Source organism: Epargyreus clarus, unplaced genomic scaffold, assembly GCF_041222505.1.
Source record: "Epargyreus clarus isolate Ecla_fem2 unplaced genomic scaffold, WU_Ecla_fem_2.2 ptg000029l, whole genome shotgun sequence".
Taxonomy (NCBI): Eukaryota; Metazoa; Arthropoda; class Insecta; order Lepidoptera; family Hesperiidae; genus Epargyreus; species Epargyreus clarus.
Window position 1 is genome coordinate 10,522,962 of NW_027332235.1, and position 19,812 is coordinate 10,542,773.

Below are 19,812 nucleotides of genomic sequence, written 5' to 3' on the forward strand. Positions count from 1 at the left end.
GGGGAGTTGATTTGATGGAGTTTTTTGGGGAGATTCCATATTCCTTTGAGGTCGAAAAAACGGACGTCCTTGTTCCCAACTTTTTGGAAAATGAAATCCAGGCAAAAAAGAAGAGAGGACCTGAAGTTGTTCACAACTACTTGTCCAAAAATCTAAAAAAGATATTGGAGACTCCTTACTAATTAATCTTTTACATGAAATTGGTTTGGCAAAAATCTTAAAACGGATAAGGTTTAAAAATAAATGTCAAATTGTAAAATTAGTTCTTCGAAAAACCGAAGTACTTACTAATTTACACGACGCTAATGTGGATCTGCGTGGTTAGATACGCGTGGTTGGTTTATTATTTACCTGTACCGAAGGGTGAATTTTGTTTTTAGGGTTCCGTGCCTCGAAACAAAAAAAAAACAAAACTCTAACTTATCTATAGGATCAATTTGTTTTGTTGTTTGTCTATCAGTCTGTATCGTATCGTAAATTGCGTGTTGAGAACTTCAGATGTGCAGACTCGCTTTCGGGTTGTTCTCGTTTTGTATGGCCACTACACTACGCGCTGCGTTCAAATAGCACGCAGGTGTAATGTAACGCACGGACGGGCTGCAGGTGATTTTGTATCTACTAATATGAGCACAATCCGCGTAGAGTCTCTGTTCGTCTGAACTGAACACTCTCTAACTGTGACCCTTAGTAAAGTTATTTATTTATATATAACTCTATTTAGTTTAGTATCAAAGCATTCGTATTTATTTTTTAACGAATACTCGTTTATTTTTAGATTCTTCTAAAGCACGTTCTTCGTCAAATATCCATTCGGAAATAGAAGAAAGCCAAGCACATACTTTATCGGATGTCCATCCAGAAATTGAAGAACACCAAGTCAACGATTCTGATATATTTGAAGATTGTAATATAATTTCATCAGATAGAGGAAATTTTGGTGACAACTTATCTGAATGCGAACAAAAAATAATTTTTAACTTAGGTCCATTTAAACCACAAGGACCATTTCCAAAAGATTCAGAAAGTAACCGACCTTTTTCGGCCTATTATTATTTATATTTCAATCAGGCAGGCATAAAACTTGTAAGACCATGGTTATGTTATTCTAATGTTTTAAACAAACCGTATTGTCACTTCTGTTGGTTATTAGCAGATCGTCAAAACAAATCGTACTCCTCTGCTTGGGTTAACGGTGTTTCGGTTAGAAGCAATTTTACGCAAACTATACTTGACCACGAAACAGCAGTCACAGCAGCATATGAATGCCTCACTCTCTTATAATAATTGGTTGCAAGGAAATACCATCGATACTCTATTGCAAAGTGAAATCAATAGTAAAATTACATTCTGGAGAGATGTACTGCATCGTATAATTAATGTTATAATTACTTTAGCATCTTGTAATCTATCTTTGAGAGGGCATGATTCTGATTCTGGAAATTTTATGGCAATTTTACGTTTGCTATCTTACTATGATGCAACTTTAAAATAACTTCTTCTAAAACCGAAAGGCGAAATAAATATTAAACCCTACGATTCAAAACGAAATTATTAGTTTGCTTGGTACCACCGTTAGGGACAATATTATCTCAGAAATTAAAAAAAAGCTCCATTTCTGACAATAATTCTGGATACAACACAAGACTTGTCAAAAATTGACCAACATTCTGTAGTTTTTCGATATATCTCGGTTACAGAAAATGATGATAATGTGCCTAAAGAAATAAAAATCTGTGAGTCCTTTTTAGGATTTATAGCAGTAACCGATTGCAGTGCTGCAGGTCTGAAAACTGACATTTTAAATTTGACTAAAGAATATGGAATTTATTTGACTAAATGTAGAGGACAGGGTTACGATGGAGCAAATGTTATGTCGGGTGTTTATGGAGGATTACAAACCCTAATAAAAGAGCATGCTCCAAATGCCGATTATGTTCATTGTGCTGCGCACGCTTTAAACTTACTTTTAAACGATGCTGCGAGACACGTTCGTGAAGTATCGACTTTTTTCGATAATTTAGAAAAAATATATACTTTTTTTGGCAATATTTTTGAGAGTTATGATTTCTTAGTGCTCGTTACATTTTTTTCTTCACTATTTGAAATTATTAATCCTATTTCTAAAGCTCTACAGCATGAAAATAATGACTTACAGAAATCTAGTATTTTATTAAGTAATCTTTTAAATAGACTGTGCCAATTAAGAAATCAGATTTCATTTAATAGTTTTCTAAATGAGTCCAAAGATTTAGCAAAAGAGTAAGGGTAACAACTGTTTTTAAAAACAGTAGGCGAAAGATGGCGAAAAAGAAAACGAAGCGTTTTTTTGATGAGTTATCACAAGATGAGAGAATTTCCGACCCGGAATCCTATTTCAAAGTCAATGTATACTATTGCTGTTTAGATATATTAATTTCTCAAACTAAAAAAAGATTTCAGAGCCTTTGCGACCTGAGTAGTATGTTCGAAATATTACAACCGGAGAAACTCCTATCTTCTTCAAACGAAGAGATATTAATCGCTTCCGGAAAACTGTCGGTTAAATACAGTAAAGACATCTCAGTTAATCTTTGTGACCAATTAAAGGCTCTAAAAACATGCTTAAAATCTGAAATTCAAAAAAAAATATTCCATTAACAGGTTAACAGTCCAAGTTTCAGAGTGAAAATTCTTCATACGTCCAGTTATGTTTTTGTGTTAGTTGTTATCATAGAGGTCTAGGTAGATAGTAAATATAGTAAAATCTTATATATATAAAAATCTTGAGTCACGATGTATGTTGCCAATAAAATCCAAAACTACTGAACCGATTTCAACCAAATTTCACATGTACCTGTAATTTGGTCTAACTTAGGGCATAGGATAGTTATTATCTCAATTATTCGCTTATGTCGTGAATATAAACGAATAAAATGTGTAAATTAAATGTTTATTAAGGAAGTGTTTACTTACTGTTTAGTTTTATGAAGTTCTCATAGATGGCGGTATAAGTTGATTCATCGATCAAATTCTTCAACATTGTTTGACATCTAAGTTGCAAATACACCCAATAGATGGCGCTCGAGACCCCCTTTGAACGTAAACAAAGCTCCCTCTCGAACCTTCGAGAGTCACTATTTCGAACAATCGATCAATCGATTCTTCTCGAAGCATGCGCACTAGAACGTTCGGGAAATTCAAGGCCCAGGTATAAATACTGGCGTCGAGTGTCACTGCAGTTCAGTTCCTTTTTAAACGAGTAAATTAATACTATCTTCCGGAAAGAGTAAGTCTCAGTACTACTCTCTGTGTCAGTCTCTACGTAAATATACTTGTGCATTTACCAAGTATATAACTTCTGCAAGTATCAATCAGTGCAAAATCATAACTTTATACACATGTAAGTATTTCTTGCTTGCATTTTATTTTATTTTTTTCATGAGTGTAAATTTCGCAGACTTAAATTCATTTTTTAATAATAAATAAAAATAAATAAATGAACAAAAATAAATGCACTTATGAAGAAATTATTTAACTTTCTAAACGTGCCTTTTTGCTTTTTATTCTATTAATATTTTAACAATTTTCTTTTCAATAATAAAAATTAAGATTTTTAGATTCTTATTTTGATTTTTTAATCTGATAATTGTTAATAAATCCATTCATTAATTTCGATCTAATTTATTAATTTATTTCAATTATAAATATTTTCAATTTCAGAGTAATGCCGCGAAAGAAATCTAATCTCGCCAATAAGTGTAGCAGAAAAGCACGACTCCAGCGTGCTCGACGAGCTCGAGAATCAGAAGAAGAAACTGCAGCAAGAAATGCAGCTCAACGAATTAGAAGAGCAAAAATTCGTAGTCAAGAACCTCAAGAACAGCGTGATAAACGTCTGCGACAAAATGTATTAAGGACAAGAACTGCGCGACAACAGAATATAGCCAGATTTAGAGAACTCGAAAGAACGAGGCAACAAACCAGTCGTGCATTAACACGTGCATCATTCTTTCGCCTTGCGTTCGAGGATGAACCAGACATTAATTACTCGGCACATTCTAAGATTACAATTGGTGCGATGGATAAAATATGTCAATATTGCCACGCGTTCAAATGCCGAAATGAAACAACTGGAATGTGTTGTGCGTCAGGAAAAATTGTACTGCCACCTCTTCCTACTCCACCGGAACCTTTGAAATGACTTCTTGCTGGCGAATCAGACGATTCAAAATTATTTTTACGTAAGACACGTAAATTTAATTCTTGCTTTCAAATGACATCTTTTGGTGCAACTAAGTTTTGCGACTTAACATCTGATGAACGTAATTTTAAAACGACATTCAAAATCCAAGGCCAAGTATATCATAAGATTGGGTCACTAATGCCGATGCCTGATGACGATGCAAAGTTTCTTCAAATTTATTTTATGGGCAGTTGTGAGGATCGTGTGACAACTAGGTGTCTGCATAATTTTATAGAAAAAGCAGAAGAAAGAGCAATTGTGGAATCGTTGGAAGTTTTTTTCGAAAATAATAATATAAAAGGGTATCGCCACAATTAATAAGTTACAATTTTCAAATTGTCATTAAAGCCGACAAAGTACCATCCGGGGAACATGCTGGTAGGTTCAACGCGCCAACTGTAGATGAAGTTGCTATTATTATGGTTGGTGATCCATCTAACAACAGAGACATTAGAATCACACGTCGAGATAGAACTGTTAGTGTAATTTCAGATGTACATCGTTCATATGACGCACTTCAGTATCCTTTGATATTCTGGCAAGGGCAAGATGAATATTACATCAACATCAAACAGCGTGATCCAGCCACTGGTAATGAAACAAATAAAAACGTTAGTTCAATGAAATACTATGCACACCGATTGATGATTAGATTTAATCAAGACAATTATATCTTGCGATATCGTCAGCTGTACCATCAATACGTTGTAGATATGTACTTTAAGATCGAAAGTGAACGTTTACGATTCATTAGATACAATCAGGCTAAATTACGATCAGAGGAATACATCCATTTACGAGATGCTATTATCGGAAACGTCGAAGAGAACTTAAGCACCAATAATATTGGAACTGTATTTATTTTACCTTCCTACCTATAGGCAGTCCACGGAATATGCAAGAATACATACAAGATGCTATGACTTACGTACGTCATTATGGTCGACCTGATTTGTTCATTACATTTACGTGTAACCCAAATTGGGAAGAAATACAAACTTTGTTATTATCAGGCCAACAATCAGTACATCGCCATGATATCGTTGCACGTGTTTTTAAACAAAAATTGAAATCTATGATTGATTTGATCGTTAAATATTCAATTTTTGGTAATACATGTTGCTGGCTGTATTCTATTGAGTGGCAAAAGAGAGGTTTACCTCATGCTCACATTTTGATTTGGCTTGAAAATAAAATTCGTCCAGAAGAAATAGATCAAATAATTTCTGCTGAAATTCCGGATTCATCAACTGACCCAGAGTTGTTTGAGGTTGTTACCAGTCAGATGATCCATGGACCATGTGGTACTTTCAATATGACGTCGCCATGCATGGAGAATGGAAAATGTAAGAAACGTTTCCCAAAACCATTTACGAATGATACTATTACGGATATCGATGGTTATCCATTGTATCGCCGTAGAGACACTAACCATGGTGGCCGCACATTTTATATGCAAATGTCAAATTCTACAAATCAAGTTGAAATTGATAATCGGTGGGTAGTTCCATACTCACCACTGCTTTCCAAAACGTATAAGGCTCATATTAATGTCGAGTTTTGTAGTTCCGTGAAATCCATTAAATACATTTGCAAGTACGTTAATAAAGGAAGTGATCTGGTCGTATTCGAAGTACAAAATATTAACCGAAATGACGAAATAACACGATACCAAATGGGGAGATATATAAGTAGTAACGAGGCTATCTGGCATATTTTTAGTTTTCCCATACATGAAAGAGATCCTCCTGTCCAGCATCTTGCAGTACATCTCGAAAATGGTCAGCGAGTATATTTTTCTGAAAAAAATATTATCCAAAAAGCACTTGAGCCACCAAAGACGACGTTAACTGAATTTTTTACTTTGTGTCAAAAATCTGATGTGTTTGGCCAATTTGCAAATGCTATTTTACGTGGAATAATGTAGGCAAAAAATGGGAACCACGTAAAAAAGGAACACCACATCCATCAATACCAGTGGGTCTACCGCCTATCTCAACGCTATAGCTGTAGCGTTGATGAAAGCTAAAGCGAAGCACTTAGCATAGCTTTCATTTTGAGCGACCGGCTATGATCGCCGCACTTTTGTAATAGCTATAGCTTTAACTTTATTGAATGAAAATGAACGAAATAAGTCTGGCAACTGCGTTTGGTTAATGCTAGTTGATTACGGTTTACGGTTTTTATTTTATTAATTAAAAATACTTATTTTTATGAAAATATTTGTAATTTTTTTGTTACTATGTTAAATTATTATATTAATGTAATTACAAGTATTATATCACACTTCTGAATTTTAAAAAGCAAAATAATTGCCTTTTTTTATTAAGCCATTGAAAAACTAAACGCGTCCTGTCAGTGTCAACAAATTAGCGGTGGCCGTGGCCTTTGGTTGTTTCATCATTGTGTAATAATTCATAATTTCATACGTAAGTACTCTTTTTATTAATTGTCCCTATGTGAAAAGTTATTCTTTGGTGTTCTGTGCACAAGCACCATAGGTACCTATGGTGCTTGTACGATTTGTGCTGTTTCGAAGTTATTGTGTCGCCGAGCCGTGTTTCCCGCCAAACACTACAAAAAGGGGAATCATTATATTAAGTACACATAATATCCCTTTAAATAAGCTAGAGAGAGCTTCCACTATAATTATTTAGTTTTCTGTAATGTGTTTCAGAGGTCAAAAATGCCCGCAACACGCAAAATAGCACAGGGGCAGATGGAGTGTTTGGTGGGTTGGATGCAGTCCAACCCACTGGTAGCCCGAGGGGCTTTTTTAAATACCCCACAGGGTAAACAGCAAGCCGGTGCCCTGTGGGAGGAATTGGCCTCGCGGCTAAATGCGATGCCGGTGGGATGCACAAAAAAAGCAAAAGAGTGGCGACAAGTGAGTATTTATGAACCTTAATTGATAACATAGTACTGGGGTGACCTCAAATGTAAGGTGAAGAAGAAAGGGGCAGCAATTCGCCAGCATGGTGGTGGTACTGGGGGGGGCCCGCCATGTGGCATTTTGACACCATTAGAGGAGCGAATCCTATGTATAATCGAAGTGCAAATTGTCACAGGCATTGAGAGCGTGAGGATCCCTTTTGATGTATGTTTTATTTTTTGTTATTTGCTCTTTATTATTTCTTATGATTTTTATCCTTGCAAATTAAGTGATTATATTAGTCTATTTTTGGATATTATAAGTGTGTATGTCTGTCTGTTTTTGTTGCACCTAGCTCCTAAGTAGTTAAACCATTTCAATTTACATTGTTTTGTTTGATAAGGGACTTTATCAAATGTGTTCTTAGCTAAGATTTGGGGTGGAATGTTTTATTTAATATTAAGTAGATAATAGATATACATATCTACTTTTTTACTACTATTTAGCTTTCTAGGTAGGTATTATGATATTATTATACAATCATAATTATAATTTTATTAAATTATCAGTACCATTTACTGCTACTTAATAATATGTAAAATCAAAACATACTCTATGACTGTACTAACCCAATAAGCCAAAACACTAGGTTACCCTACCTACTATAATTATTGCTGTGCAATGAAATTAAACTCTTACACATAGATGGAAAACTAATAACATTTTGTTATATCAGATGGGTGATGATGTGCTACTGCCATCACCACCACCACCAACATCACCACCACCACCACCACCACCACCACAATCACGGGTGATAGTGCTGCCCCTGGAATCAGACAGCCCCATTGTTGGCAGCAACTCTATTCCATTTGGTATGTAGGTGACATAATTTACATTATTAAGAATAATTTATAGGTAATAAGAGTAAAATGCTTATACATTAGGGTGGAGCGAAATTCCTTTTTTTTATTTTTGGATATGTAATAGTGACGAAAAGATGTCTTGATGGTTAAAACTAAAGTGTGTAAAATATTATTCCGATCAGATAAGGGTAAGAGCCTCCGCCAGGTCAATGAACTTTTAAAAATATACATTTTTGGTGTATACTTTGCAGATTACAGCTGAAGGTGTCTATAACTTTTTTAAACATTTATTCTATTTTATTCGCTTTATTTTATAGAGCATTAATAAATAAAATAATAATAATTTTGAGTAGTGTCATTATAAAAATGCAGAGGGAGAGCATTTGTTAAGCAAGATTTACAAAGTAAGTCAATTTAATCGTTTACTTACGACAGTGAGTCTTTTTTTCATGTCTTCTTTTTTCGTTAAAATATGTTTACATTATAACTATAATATCTTCTTCTCTTATTATAAATACGTAACTGATGTATGCACATATTCGCTTTTTGTTGAAATAGTTAAAATAAAGACGGAATATTATGCCTGTGTAGGAAGATGTTATGAAATTTTATCAATGGAAGAGACGCCAGTTAAAATCGCGACAAGAAATTCTTGCGAATCATCATTTACGGATATTGCAGGCGTAGTTGTTTCCAGCATAGAATAAATATGACATGTAGACTCAATTTCTACTGAAAGTCGAAAAAACGTGATGCAAAAGTTAAAAGCTTACATGCAAAATACCTTAAATGAGAAAACTTGTTAAAATATATTAAAATACTTTCAAAAGAACTAAGAAAGAAGTTCCCTTTAATATACCTTCTTACAAATGCTAATATTTCGATCCATCTGATTGTCCAAAAGACAAGAAGAGACCCAGAAAGGAATAAAAGCTTTTTGTTGGATCAAAGAACGTCGCTGCCAATGATCATTGGAAAATTAGATATCTCTATTACAAACAGTTTACAAAACACCTTAGAAACCAACTTACCAACTTGATACAGATATACTGTGTTCATTAAAACATGTTTTGTATAATGTAATGGTAGATATTTCTGTTATACACCGTCATAGGCACGCAAGGCGACAGGATAAATAGTGGTGACGAAATAGTATTGAGAAGAAAGCTTATGCTTCAGATATCGGCATTGCATTTTGACAGAAGGAATGATTACATTTTAATATATAGGATAAAATATGGAAAAAATATAGGCAAACAGTCCTTAAAGAACCCATCTTGCTAGTAAGAGAACCCAGATCTGTTTACACCAGTTACGCAGCTCTGATTCTGGTTTAACCAAAGGAATAGAGTGTGCCATCGGCGGCTATTTTGCCCATGCAATAATTCCTCAAGAGAATATTGTAACTATTGACTTCGGGGTAACTATCTATAATACCGGTAAATATGGTGGGAGTTACCCAATTGTTACAAGAGCGACTATACATCATTTGCTTTTTCACCATAACGGTTGTACTTCTGGACCGGGGTCTTACGATGACATATCACATCCAAGCAACATGTGAACTTGTCGAGAGCTGTAAATGATTACAATAGATTCATCTACATTATTGTGCCCGAAATTAATCCATTGATTTAATAAAAAGAAAACTAGAGTCTCGATCAAAAATGATCAAATTTGAGACAAAAACAGATTTTAGGGTATAACTATTAAATTTTATGTACCTACTTTAAAGCTCTTTGTTTATATGTTAATGGTCAAAAAAGTTGTATCATATTCTCTTATTTTTGCACCTTTTTTGCAATTATTAAAAAAATATTTCCAATATTTTTGTAGCCTTTGTAAGTAAATAGCAATTTTTTACTTTTTCTCAATTTTAGACAGCGAGGCGGAGGCATAAGATGACATCCAAAAAATTTGAAAAAATCACAGTTTAATGTCTTTGTATGATACATCTTTTCCGCACTATTAGAACTCCAACGTAAAAAGAAAAAAAAATCCCATACAACGTCGCTCCACCCTATTATACATATCGTCGTTGAAGTGACAATACCTCCTAACTAACATTTTTTAAGAAATCGACTTTTTTATTGCAATAGACTTAAAATTCTATTTAGCATGGCCTAGTTTTTTTTCTACCTGATATTTCGTTTTTAAATAGCAATTAAAACTCTGTGGAAATAGCTCCTATATGCTCAAGTAAATATTTACGTATTTTTTTTTTGGTAATATCTCCTATCTACTTGTTCAATCGACTACACTCTGCCGTGTTCGTCGATCTACTGACCGGCGGTAGCCGTTTCGCGGAATAACAGAGCGAGAGAGAGATGCTAAGAGCAAGTTTGAACTTGTTTTTATGGCACGGCGTTTTAGTAGTGCTCTGATGCTTCGCGAGATAATACACAAAAGTTATTTAAGTGGTGATTTCTTCATTAAAAGTGTTTTTAATGTGCAATTGGGATATTTAAAGGAATTGTTGAGGAATAGGTAAGTTGTTTAAGTATTTAAATACTGTTCGGCTTGGGTTTGATTTAGAAAAAGTGTTATTCATTTTTTTAAATTGCAGATAGAAGGTATTTCTTTACGAAGTTTCGTTAATCGAGTTAATAATCTTATTTAGGATAATATTATATTAACGGACTAGTATAAATAGTAATGAAATCTTTTACAGGTGTGTGCACCAACTTAAATGATGAAAAGGTATCAAGGTTATAGGGCTAGAAAGATGATTAGTCTCCTAAAATTAAATCCTGAAAATCGTCATGACCAAGAAAACTTGCTGACAGGTAAGTCATGATGGCAAAACTTCTATTGGTCATCTGCTTTCGAAAATAAAAATGTTTATGAATATTGTGGAAGTACGTTTTATTATTTTTAATATAATTGACCTATGCATTTGTTTAATTTTTTTTTAGTGGCTGATTCTACTGTCAAGAGGACTACACATAATGAAAACGCTTCAGAATTTATAGTGGCTGATTCTTCTGTCGTAACGCCTAGTAAAAATTCTTCAGAGTTTATATCTCTTAGTGAATATCCTAAATTGTTTATTCCGAAATCACTTTCTGTCTCAGATCTCACAAGTGATTCAATGTTAATGAAGGAAATACGAGCTTGCTCTGTACCCCCATCAATAAATTTTAATGTCACACCTTCAGAAAATTTACAAGTTGATATGGATAGTCAAGATAGATCCTCATCACATCTTCATCACAGTATATCAGATGCAAGAATAGAATCAGAAAGCCCATCTTTACTTATTAATTTACATTCAGTCACTCATTTTGATCCTCCAGTAACAGCCAATTTTTCAAATGAGAGTGATACTGATACGTTTCAGAGTTCTTCCTGCTCATACGCACCTTCGTCGTCATCAAATGACGAGGAGACTCACAACCAAATAGCTACAACATCAAGCGCTTCTCAAAATGTTTTCTACGGTGATGTTAATGAAGGCAGAAAACGTCGTAAAGTTAGAAATATGAATGAATGGAAAAAAAATAAGAATAAAAGACTGAGAATGGAAGGTAAGGAATATTTAGGATTCACTAAAGAAAGAGGAAGGAAAATGGAACATAATAAAACCCGGCCATGTAAACAAATAGGAGAAAGGTGCAAATCCAAATTCTGCGAAAAAAGCCAAAACAGACTATGCAATAAAATTACGGATGAGTGTAGACAGAAAATATTCAGTTACTTTTGGAATAACCTGAATTGGGATCAGAGAAAGATATACATTACAGGACTAATCAACCGCACGAACGTGTCTCGAAGAACTTCTGACGTTAGTTCAAGACGCAAAGGTACTTTGCATTATTTTCTCCCGCTGGACGCAGATTCCAATAATAAAGTACAGGTGTGTAGAAATATGTTTTTGAAAACTTTTTGCTTGGGGCCTTTCACCATCCAATCGTGGGTAAGGAAATCGGAACTTGGAATGCTACCATGTCAAGACATTCAAAATAGATTAACCATTCGAACTGCTAGGCGAGGAGCGGAAGAGAAAATGTCAAATCTTAATTATTTCTTCGATAACATACCTAAGTTGCCTTCGCATTATAGAAGAAAAGAGACAACAAAACTTTATTTGGAACCTACTTACAGGTCTATCACTGATTTGTACAATCAGTACAAAAAGTTCTGTATAGACACTGCAGTTACCGCTGTTTCTAGATTCACATTTGAAAAGTCCTTTAATGACAAGAACCTTTCCTTATATATCTTGAAAAAAGACATGTGCGACATTTGCTGCAGCCATGCAGTAGGAAACATTGACACAGCTGAATATACCGCACATATTAATAGAAAAAACCGAGCAAGACGTGAAAAGGACGAGGACAAAGCAAAAGCAGCCAGAGGGGAAATTATTCTGCTAACCATGGATCTTGAAGCTGTTAAAATGTGTCCTTATTTGACAGCTAGTGCATTGTATTTCAAAACTAAATTAACGACCCATAACTTTACTGTTTATAACTTGACTACCCACCACACAGTCTGTTACTGGTTTGATGAAACGGCGGCTGATTTGACAGCGAGTACTTTCACAACGTTTATTATTGACTACTTAGAAAGGTTTTGTATTACTAGTGCTCTGCCGATTGTAATTTTTTCAGATGGATGCACGTATCAGAACAGGAATAATATTTTAAGTAATGCATTACTTAATTTGAGCATTAAGCATGGTGTCAGCATTGAACAAAAATTTTTAGAGCCTGGTCACACTCAAATGGAGTGCGACTCTGTCCATAGTGCCATTGAAAGGAAATTAAAAAACAGAGAGATCCATTTACCTAGTGACTACATTAGAGTCACTAGAGAAGCCCGCACTCATCCCTTTCCTTACGAAACAGTGGACGTCGATCATAGCTTTGTTAAAAATTATGCAGACCCCTCAACCTTTCGATACTCAAGTATTCGGCCAGGACGCAAAGTGGGTGATCCCACAGTAACTAATATTCGTGCTATCAAGTACTCCGCTGACGGAACAATCACAGTCAAATTGAATTTTGACGACGATTGGGTAAATTTGCCAGTAAGGTCAAAAAATAAAGACATTGCCACCTACTGCCAATTAAATACAGAACCACTTCCCATTTCGATTACGAAATATAACCATTTGCAAAGTTTAAAATCTGTGTTACCAGCGGATTGTCACAATTATTACGATACATTGCCTAAGATTTAAATTGGATTAATTTTTAAAATTTGTTTAAAAAGTAGCTAATTTAGTTGATTGTATTGCTGATTAATTATTTGTATTTTTAAATTTATGATTTAGAAAGTTGGTATAGCATTTAAAATTGATCTCACCATTGCATGTCATGTCTTATCATGGCATGTCATAATTTCTACCATTGATTGCCTAAGTCTTAAAATATTTTATTTTTGTTATTAAAATTTAATTTCTACCTAGTTTTGTTTAGTGAATTGTATTTTTTTAATTATAATAAAAGTTAAGTTTGAAATAACTTAAACGCGTTTGTATGGACGATTTGTAACTGGTGAAACCAGTCCTAAAATTCGTTGGTTATTGTGTTGATTATATTGTTGTTAATAACAATTCTCTTTCCTTAATTTTTTATTAAAGTTTTGATTTTTACAGTACAAATTTTATTTCTAGCAATAAATCCTAACTTCTTATTCCATAATGATTTTTCCCTATAATAAGATCAATACCTCCTAACTGACGGTTTTACAAGAATACATCATTTTATTTAAATTGCTGGTTATCAAAATAATACGTAATCCTGTAAACATTAAATTAAAAGTTATATGCAAATCCTGTAATCAAAACCTAAAAAGTGAATCGTTTTTTTCTTCTCCTGTAAAATAAGCATATCTACAGTTAGGAGGTATTGTCACTTCAACGACGATATTCTAATACCAAACAACTTTTTCAAAGAAACATGAGTTTAATTTTTTTGACTGTTATTGGTTAGCCGGGTCCACACCGGACGATCCATCGCGCTCCGATCGCGCGCGGCAGCAGCGCGATCCAAAGATGCAGGCGGTGTGGACGTGCCGCGCGCGATCCATGCGCACGTATTGGAGCGCGCGCTCCCTACCTCGCGCGATCCGTGTGCGGTCGGTTTTACAATGCCAGCCTCAAAGGTGCCTCAGTTGCGTGATGCGCGCGGTGTGGACGGTTGTGTTGGTTCGCGCGATCCACCTCGCCATGGACATCTCAGAAAGTCGCCGTTTGATATCGCTTTATAAAGAATTTAAATGTTTATGGGATCCCAAAGATTCTAATTACACCAATAGAGGTGTTAGAGATGATGCTTGGCGTCAGATTTCTCGTGAAATGGGAAATAAGTCGATCGAGAACCTAAAGAAAAAAATGCGATCTCTGGCGGGAGGCTACAGAAGGGAGAAACACAGAGAGAAGCAAAGCCGTATAACTGGATCCGGTAAGAAAACAAAGCTACTTTTTATCTGTAGGTATTAAAATTATATATTTTATTATAAGTAATTACATCATAATATTTACTGTGGATTTCACGTGATTTCGCTTTTTACATTTAAGCTGTTAGAAATACACGTGGTTATTTTAATGAGTAACTTGTTTATTTCAGGTGCTCAAGATACATATAAATCAAAGTGGTTTGCGTATGATGACTTCGACTTTATGGCGGATAAAAATGAACCCGGAACCACACGCGATACATTGGAACATGTGAGCTATTAGTTTACTGATATTCATTTTGCCAAACTATTGTATGGTTTGTAACAAAGTGTCTTGCTAAGTGGGACCGTATTGTAGTGGCATTTTCTGTTGCTCTTCTTGGTACGACGGCCATCGGTTGTAGCGATTGTGATGGCGGTTCATTTCGCCAGCTTCCAGGTATTACATCTCCATTCTCCTGTACTGTATCAAACGTTCCTGGCGATATAAAGTTAGGATTACTGCGTAAGTAGTTATATAGATGAACCGTTGCCAGCACGACTTTAGTCGCAGTTTCTGGTTCCAAAAGCATAGGTTTACGCAGGACTCTGTAGACAGAACTAAGTACTCCAAACGCGTTTTCAACTACTCTACGTGCTCTTGACAGTCGGTAGTTGAAAATTCTTTCACAAGAACCCCTTTCCCGTGTACCATCGTATGGTTTCATAGTATAATCATTAAGCTGAAAAGCTTTATCACCTAGTATATAATAGGGTACCTCAATTTTATAGGGAACTTGCAATATCTCCGGTGGAGGAATATTTAGCTCTTTTTTTTCAAGTTTTTTATATAAATTTGTGCTTTTGAACACGCCTCCATCTGATATTCTGCCTTTAGTCCCAACATTCACATACAGGAACCTATAATTTGCATCTACTAATGCAAAAAGAACAATACTAGGAAATAATTTGTAATTATCAAAGTCGTTGCCACTATTAAAAGGCGATTGTATAGCGACGTGTTTGCCGTCCATCGCTCCTATCACGTGTGGGAAATTCCACTTATTCTCGAATTGCTGAGAAACTGTACGCCATTCTTCTTTAGTTGACGGCACCTGAAAATAAAGGAGATCTTAATTATAATATAAAGCTGAAAATAAGAATAAGCAGTAAATAGTAATAATAATTGTTGTTACAGGTAGAATCTGATACGACTGAAGGGGAACTTGAAGTTAATACTACAGTGAGCGAAAACGAGAACAGTAACATTACTAGTGACACACAACCGGAGAGAGCCAACCACCACACAGATCAGAGTAGAGAGCAGAATGATCAGAATGCACAATCCAGTGTCCAAACAACAAACAAAAGAACAAAAAAAAGAAAGAAAACTACTTCTAATAATGCAGATGACATATCAGATGAAACTCTTTCAGAGGCTTTCCAACTTCTGCAACAATGTGCTCAGCCACCACAACCGGAAACTGATTCTTACATTGCTTTCGGGCAGTATATATCTACTGAATTGCGGAAATATGATGCAGTAACATTAGTTAATGTCAAAAATGCTATATGCCAAGTTATTTTTCAAGCTGACACAGGAAGATATGGGGATAGCAATTATGGATATTACACTAATTCATATCCTGGCACACCAATAGCATCCACTTCATCACAGTCCCAGTCTCTACAACCTCAAAATTATCCAGCTCCAATTCCACAGACATCACCGTCTGCTCATCTAGCCTCCAATTCATCGCAGTCCCAGTTTCTGAAACCTCAGGATTATTCACTTCCACAGTCACCACCGAATTAAATAAGTACCTACCTATATCATGTTTTCAAAAAATAATTAATAATTGTAAACATGTTACTTCTCTAAATTATGATTGTAATACACTACTTTTTTATTGAGTAATAAAGTATGGTTTTACTTACCTTTACATAATCATTTAACAGGTCAATGATGGCTTCACAAACTTCAGGAATAATTATCGATATAGACTGTTTGGAAATGCGGAACAGATACTGCAAACTGACGTACGAATCTCCAGTTGCTAAAAATCTCAATGTTAGTAATAATCTTTCCTTCACAGTAATGGCATCTCTATAATTTGTATCATTCTTTCTTAGCTTGTTATTTAATAATGAACACAATATCTCAAATTGATTAGCATTCATTCTTGCAAAATTGTGTTCAACTTTATCTGACACTAACTCTGCGTACAGCTGAGTCCCAGATTCCAAGCGATTTTTGTAAATTTGTTTCACCCAAAACCGTCGTTTTCTTTTTTGTGATTTTTTGCGCAAGCATTTAAGCAAAATAAAAGTTACTGCTGCAACGGCAAGACGCCGCCGTTGTACGTGTGACTCCATATCGTACAAGAGTTAGACTGGCTGAATCACGGATCGCCTTAGGATCGCTTGGAGCGCATATTTGGGATCGCAAGTTTCCAAGAGTGGATCGGCCTAACACGATCCACGATCCACGCTCCGCGATCCTGGATCGCGGATCGCGGGATCGATGGATCGTCCGGTGTGGACCCGGCTGTTGGGCAATTTAGCTAATAATTATTTGTAGGTACCTTGTTGATGATGGAGGTTGGGCATTGTGGGTATAGCAAGGAAACAATTTAGACTGGCACTTTTTGTATTCTTGTAAGGTTTTTTTTTATTAAAGAACATAAAATAGAATAATTCAAAATAAACATTAATATTTCTTAAAATAGAGTAAAAAAAAGCTATGAAAAGAATGCCGACCGCCAACATACCTAAATATGTACAGTAGTTACTCATACATTATAATTTCATCTTTTATCATGCTACTAAAATAGACATTAATATATAAATCTTTAATGTTTTTAGAAAGTGAAATTCAAATTGAGTCAGAGCCGGAGCTTGAGCCATCTCCAATCCCAAGCGCCCGCAAACGACCTAGTAAGTTATTTTTAAAAGAGCGGCTACATTTCCTATAATTAGCGCACTAAACCATTAAACTAGTTCCGTTTAAAGTGCCCACAATTTTCGACACTAGCGCCAAAATTCCTTGGTTTAGCACTATGAAGTGTAGCCACTGCATAAGCAAACTTCATGTCATCTGAGTACATGTTATTATATACCCTGACCTCATTCTCAGATTCCTTAAAATCCTTCCATGTTCTCATTCTTCCGTGATCTCTTTGTTACATATATGATCAACTATTGAAATGTCATTATGCCATAGAGAGGAATTTTATAATACAATTACTTGATTGAATAAAACAATATAATCTACTACTAACTTGAACAAAGGAGTAAAGTATTCATTAATATTTTTGTTTCAGAAAAAAGGAAACATGTCGCTGAAGACGAAGATGACGGTCATGCTGAGCTGTCAAGGACACAAGGTAAAACTAACGTTTGTCAGCACGCTTAGCGCAGCGATTATTCTTCTTTGTTGGGCAACGCGGGTTCAATTCCCGCACGGAACAAATATTTTTATGGGGCGCTTATCGTTCAGTAAAAAACGATCCGCAAAAACTTTTGCAAACAATTCTTTTCAAAATCATCATGCATGTTGATGTTGCATGATTTGTAAATCATTCATTCGGAAAATCTTTGCAGCAGTGTGAGCACTTAATTTTATTTGTTATAGTGCCTCCACCGCGTTGGGTCCTTGACCTAGAAAACCGTCGGGGCGCCGATGAACGCGAGCGGCTCGAGTTGGAGAAGCGGCGGGTCGCGTTGGAGGACGTTGGAGGTCGCGGCAGGCTCTAGAGGAGCGCCGCTTAGAACAAAAGCAGAGGTTCGAGGAGCGGCGGCTGGCTCTAGAGGAGCGACGTTTCGAGGACGAGCAGGGGGTCTACCGCCTAACGTAATTGCTTTCACTATAGCTTTAGTTTATGACGTCATTTTGTGATTTCGTACCGTCTATGAAACACTATGACAGTTCTAAGTACTAATCAAAGCTATAGCAAAACCGAAAACAAATGACCGAATGAAATGGTTTGAAATGCTTGGATTTGACAGATAATTCGGCACCGTCTAATTTTTCAAGATGGCCGCCCTAGCTTTCGATGAAAGCCATCAACGTAATACGAACTGTCACCAAAGCTGTTGGAGATCTCTCACAGCTTTGAACAAATATTAAGTCATTTGTACTAATATTTTATTCAGAATTATTGCCATTTATACGTTTTCATATCATAATAGACGTGTGTTCTGTGTATACTGCTTGTTTTGTTTTTTTTGCAATTTTTTCAGGGTTTCGTGGAGTGGAGAAATGGCGCGAATGCTGTTGCTGGTAGAGGCAGAGGAGGAACGGCTTAGGACAATGCTGAAGCTGCGTAGGAGACAACTGCGGGATGCGAGCCAACCCATGCTGCTGCCAGAGCGGACGTTCATTGAAACGTTCCGCTTGACGAAGAACAACTTCATCACTCTTTGCGAGGACTTAGTGCCTTTGTTGAGCACTCCGCAAAGAAGTACTGCAATTAAGCCAGAGTTGAAGGTATTTAGCAATCAATTTATACTCGACGAGCAATTCAGCCGTTAGATCGTCAAATTTTTAGTAATGCAGAAAACTTTATACATTCTGAAAACATTCCAGAAAATGCAGATGTATTTACAATATTTCGTCCCTTGGTCGATGACAATGTCTTTGACTTGATGGTAGAACAGACTAATTTATACGCTACACAAGTTATTGCTTCTAATTCTGGAGGTCGTATGAATCGCTGGAAACCGGTAAACAAGGAAGAAATGGAAAAGTTTTTGGGCACTTACTTGCTGACTGGTATAATCAGATTCCCTACATTAGAATGTTACTGGAAAAAAGATCCTATTTTTTATCATCCGCTGTTGCACCACATAAACATGTCCTATAATCGGTTTGTAGCAATTTTGCGCTGCTGGCATTTTGTTGACAACACAGCTTAAAGAGACGCCAATGATCGCTTGTATAAAGTCCAACCAGTTATAGACATCGTGATGCGAAACTGTCGAAAACTTCTTTCACCAACAGACTGCGTTGTTGTGGATGAATCAATGGTTCCCTTTCAAGGGCGGCTGCTGATTCGTCAGTATAATCCAAACAAAACACACAAGTACGGACTTAAAATTTATAAAGCCACAACTGATGATGGATATGTCTGGAAATACAAAGTTTATTGTGGCCAGGATCCTCAAATCCCAAATCTAGATAAACCTGGAAGCGTAATAGTCGAGCTTTGTGAAGATCTTTTGGACCAGGGGAGATTGATTATTGCAGATAACTGGTATACAAGTATTCCTTTAGCAGAGTATTTACTTACACGAAAAACTGATCTCTGTGGCACGTTGAGGAAGAATCGTAAAAATATACCATTATTGGTGAAAAATAAAAAAACTGAAGAGAGGAGAACAAATTGCTGCCCAAAAAAATCATGTGACGATCCTAAAATGGAAGGACAAGAGAGACGTTCTTATGGTATCTACTTGTCACGCAGATG

At 35.7% G+C, this 19,812-nt stretch overlaps 2 protein-coding genes across 3 annotated transcripts; both read left to right on the top strand.

The window, feature by feature from the left end:
* The first annotated feature begins 6,510 nt into the window (after window positions 1-6,510).
* Window positions 6,511-18,703, top strand: LOC140754314 (uncharacterized). The gene is made up of 5 exons (XM_073089310.1): window positions 6,511-7,109; window positions 7,831-7,969; window positions 17,210-17,281; window positions 17,668-17,730; window positions 17,979-18,703. Exons 1-5 carry the CDS (start codon window positions 6,909-6,911, stop codon window positions 18,098-18,100), a joined length of 597 nt encoding a protein of 198 aa, XP_072945411.1. The 5' UTR covers window positions 6,511-6,908; the 3' UTR covers window positions 18,101-18,703.
* On the top strand, window positions 13,928-16,439 carry LOC140754319 (uncharacterized). 2 transcript variants are annotated; one of them, XM_073089315.1, is made up of 4 exons: window positions 13,928-14,370; window positions 14,536-14,636; window positions 15,543-16,164; window positions 16,304-16,439. In XM_073089315.1, the coding sequence occupies exons 1-3, from the start codon at window positions 13,962-13,964 to the stop codon at window positions 16,158-16,160; spliced, it is 1,128 nt and encodes a 375-aa protein (XP_072945416.1). In that variant the 5' UTR covers window positions 13,928-13,961; the 3' UTR covers window positions 16,161-16,164; window positions 16,304-16,439. The 2 variants fall into 2 exon arrangements, with proteins under 2 accessions (XP_072945416.1, XP_072945415.1); XM_073089314.1 differs by lacking the exon at window positions 16,304-16,439 and having other exon boundaries at window positions 13,930-14,370; window positions 15,543-16,281.
* Window positions 18,704-19,812: the final 1,109 nt, after the last annotated feature.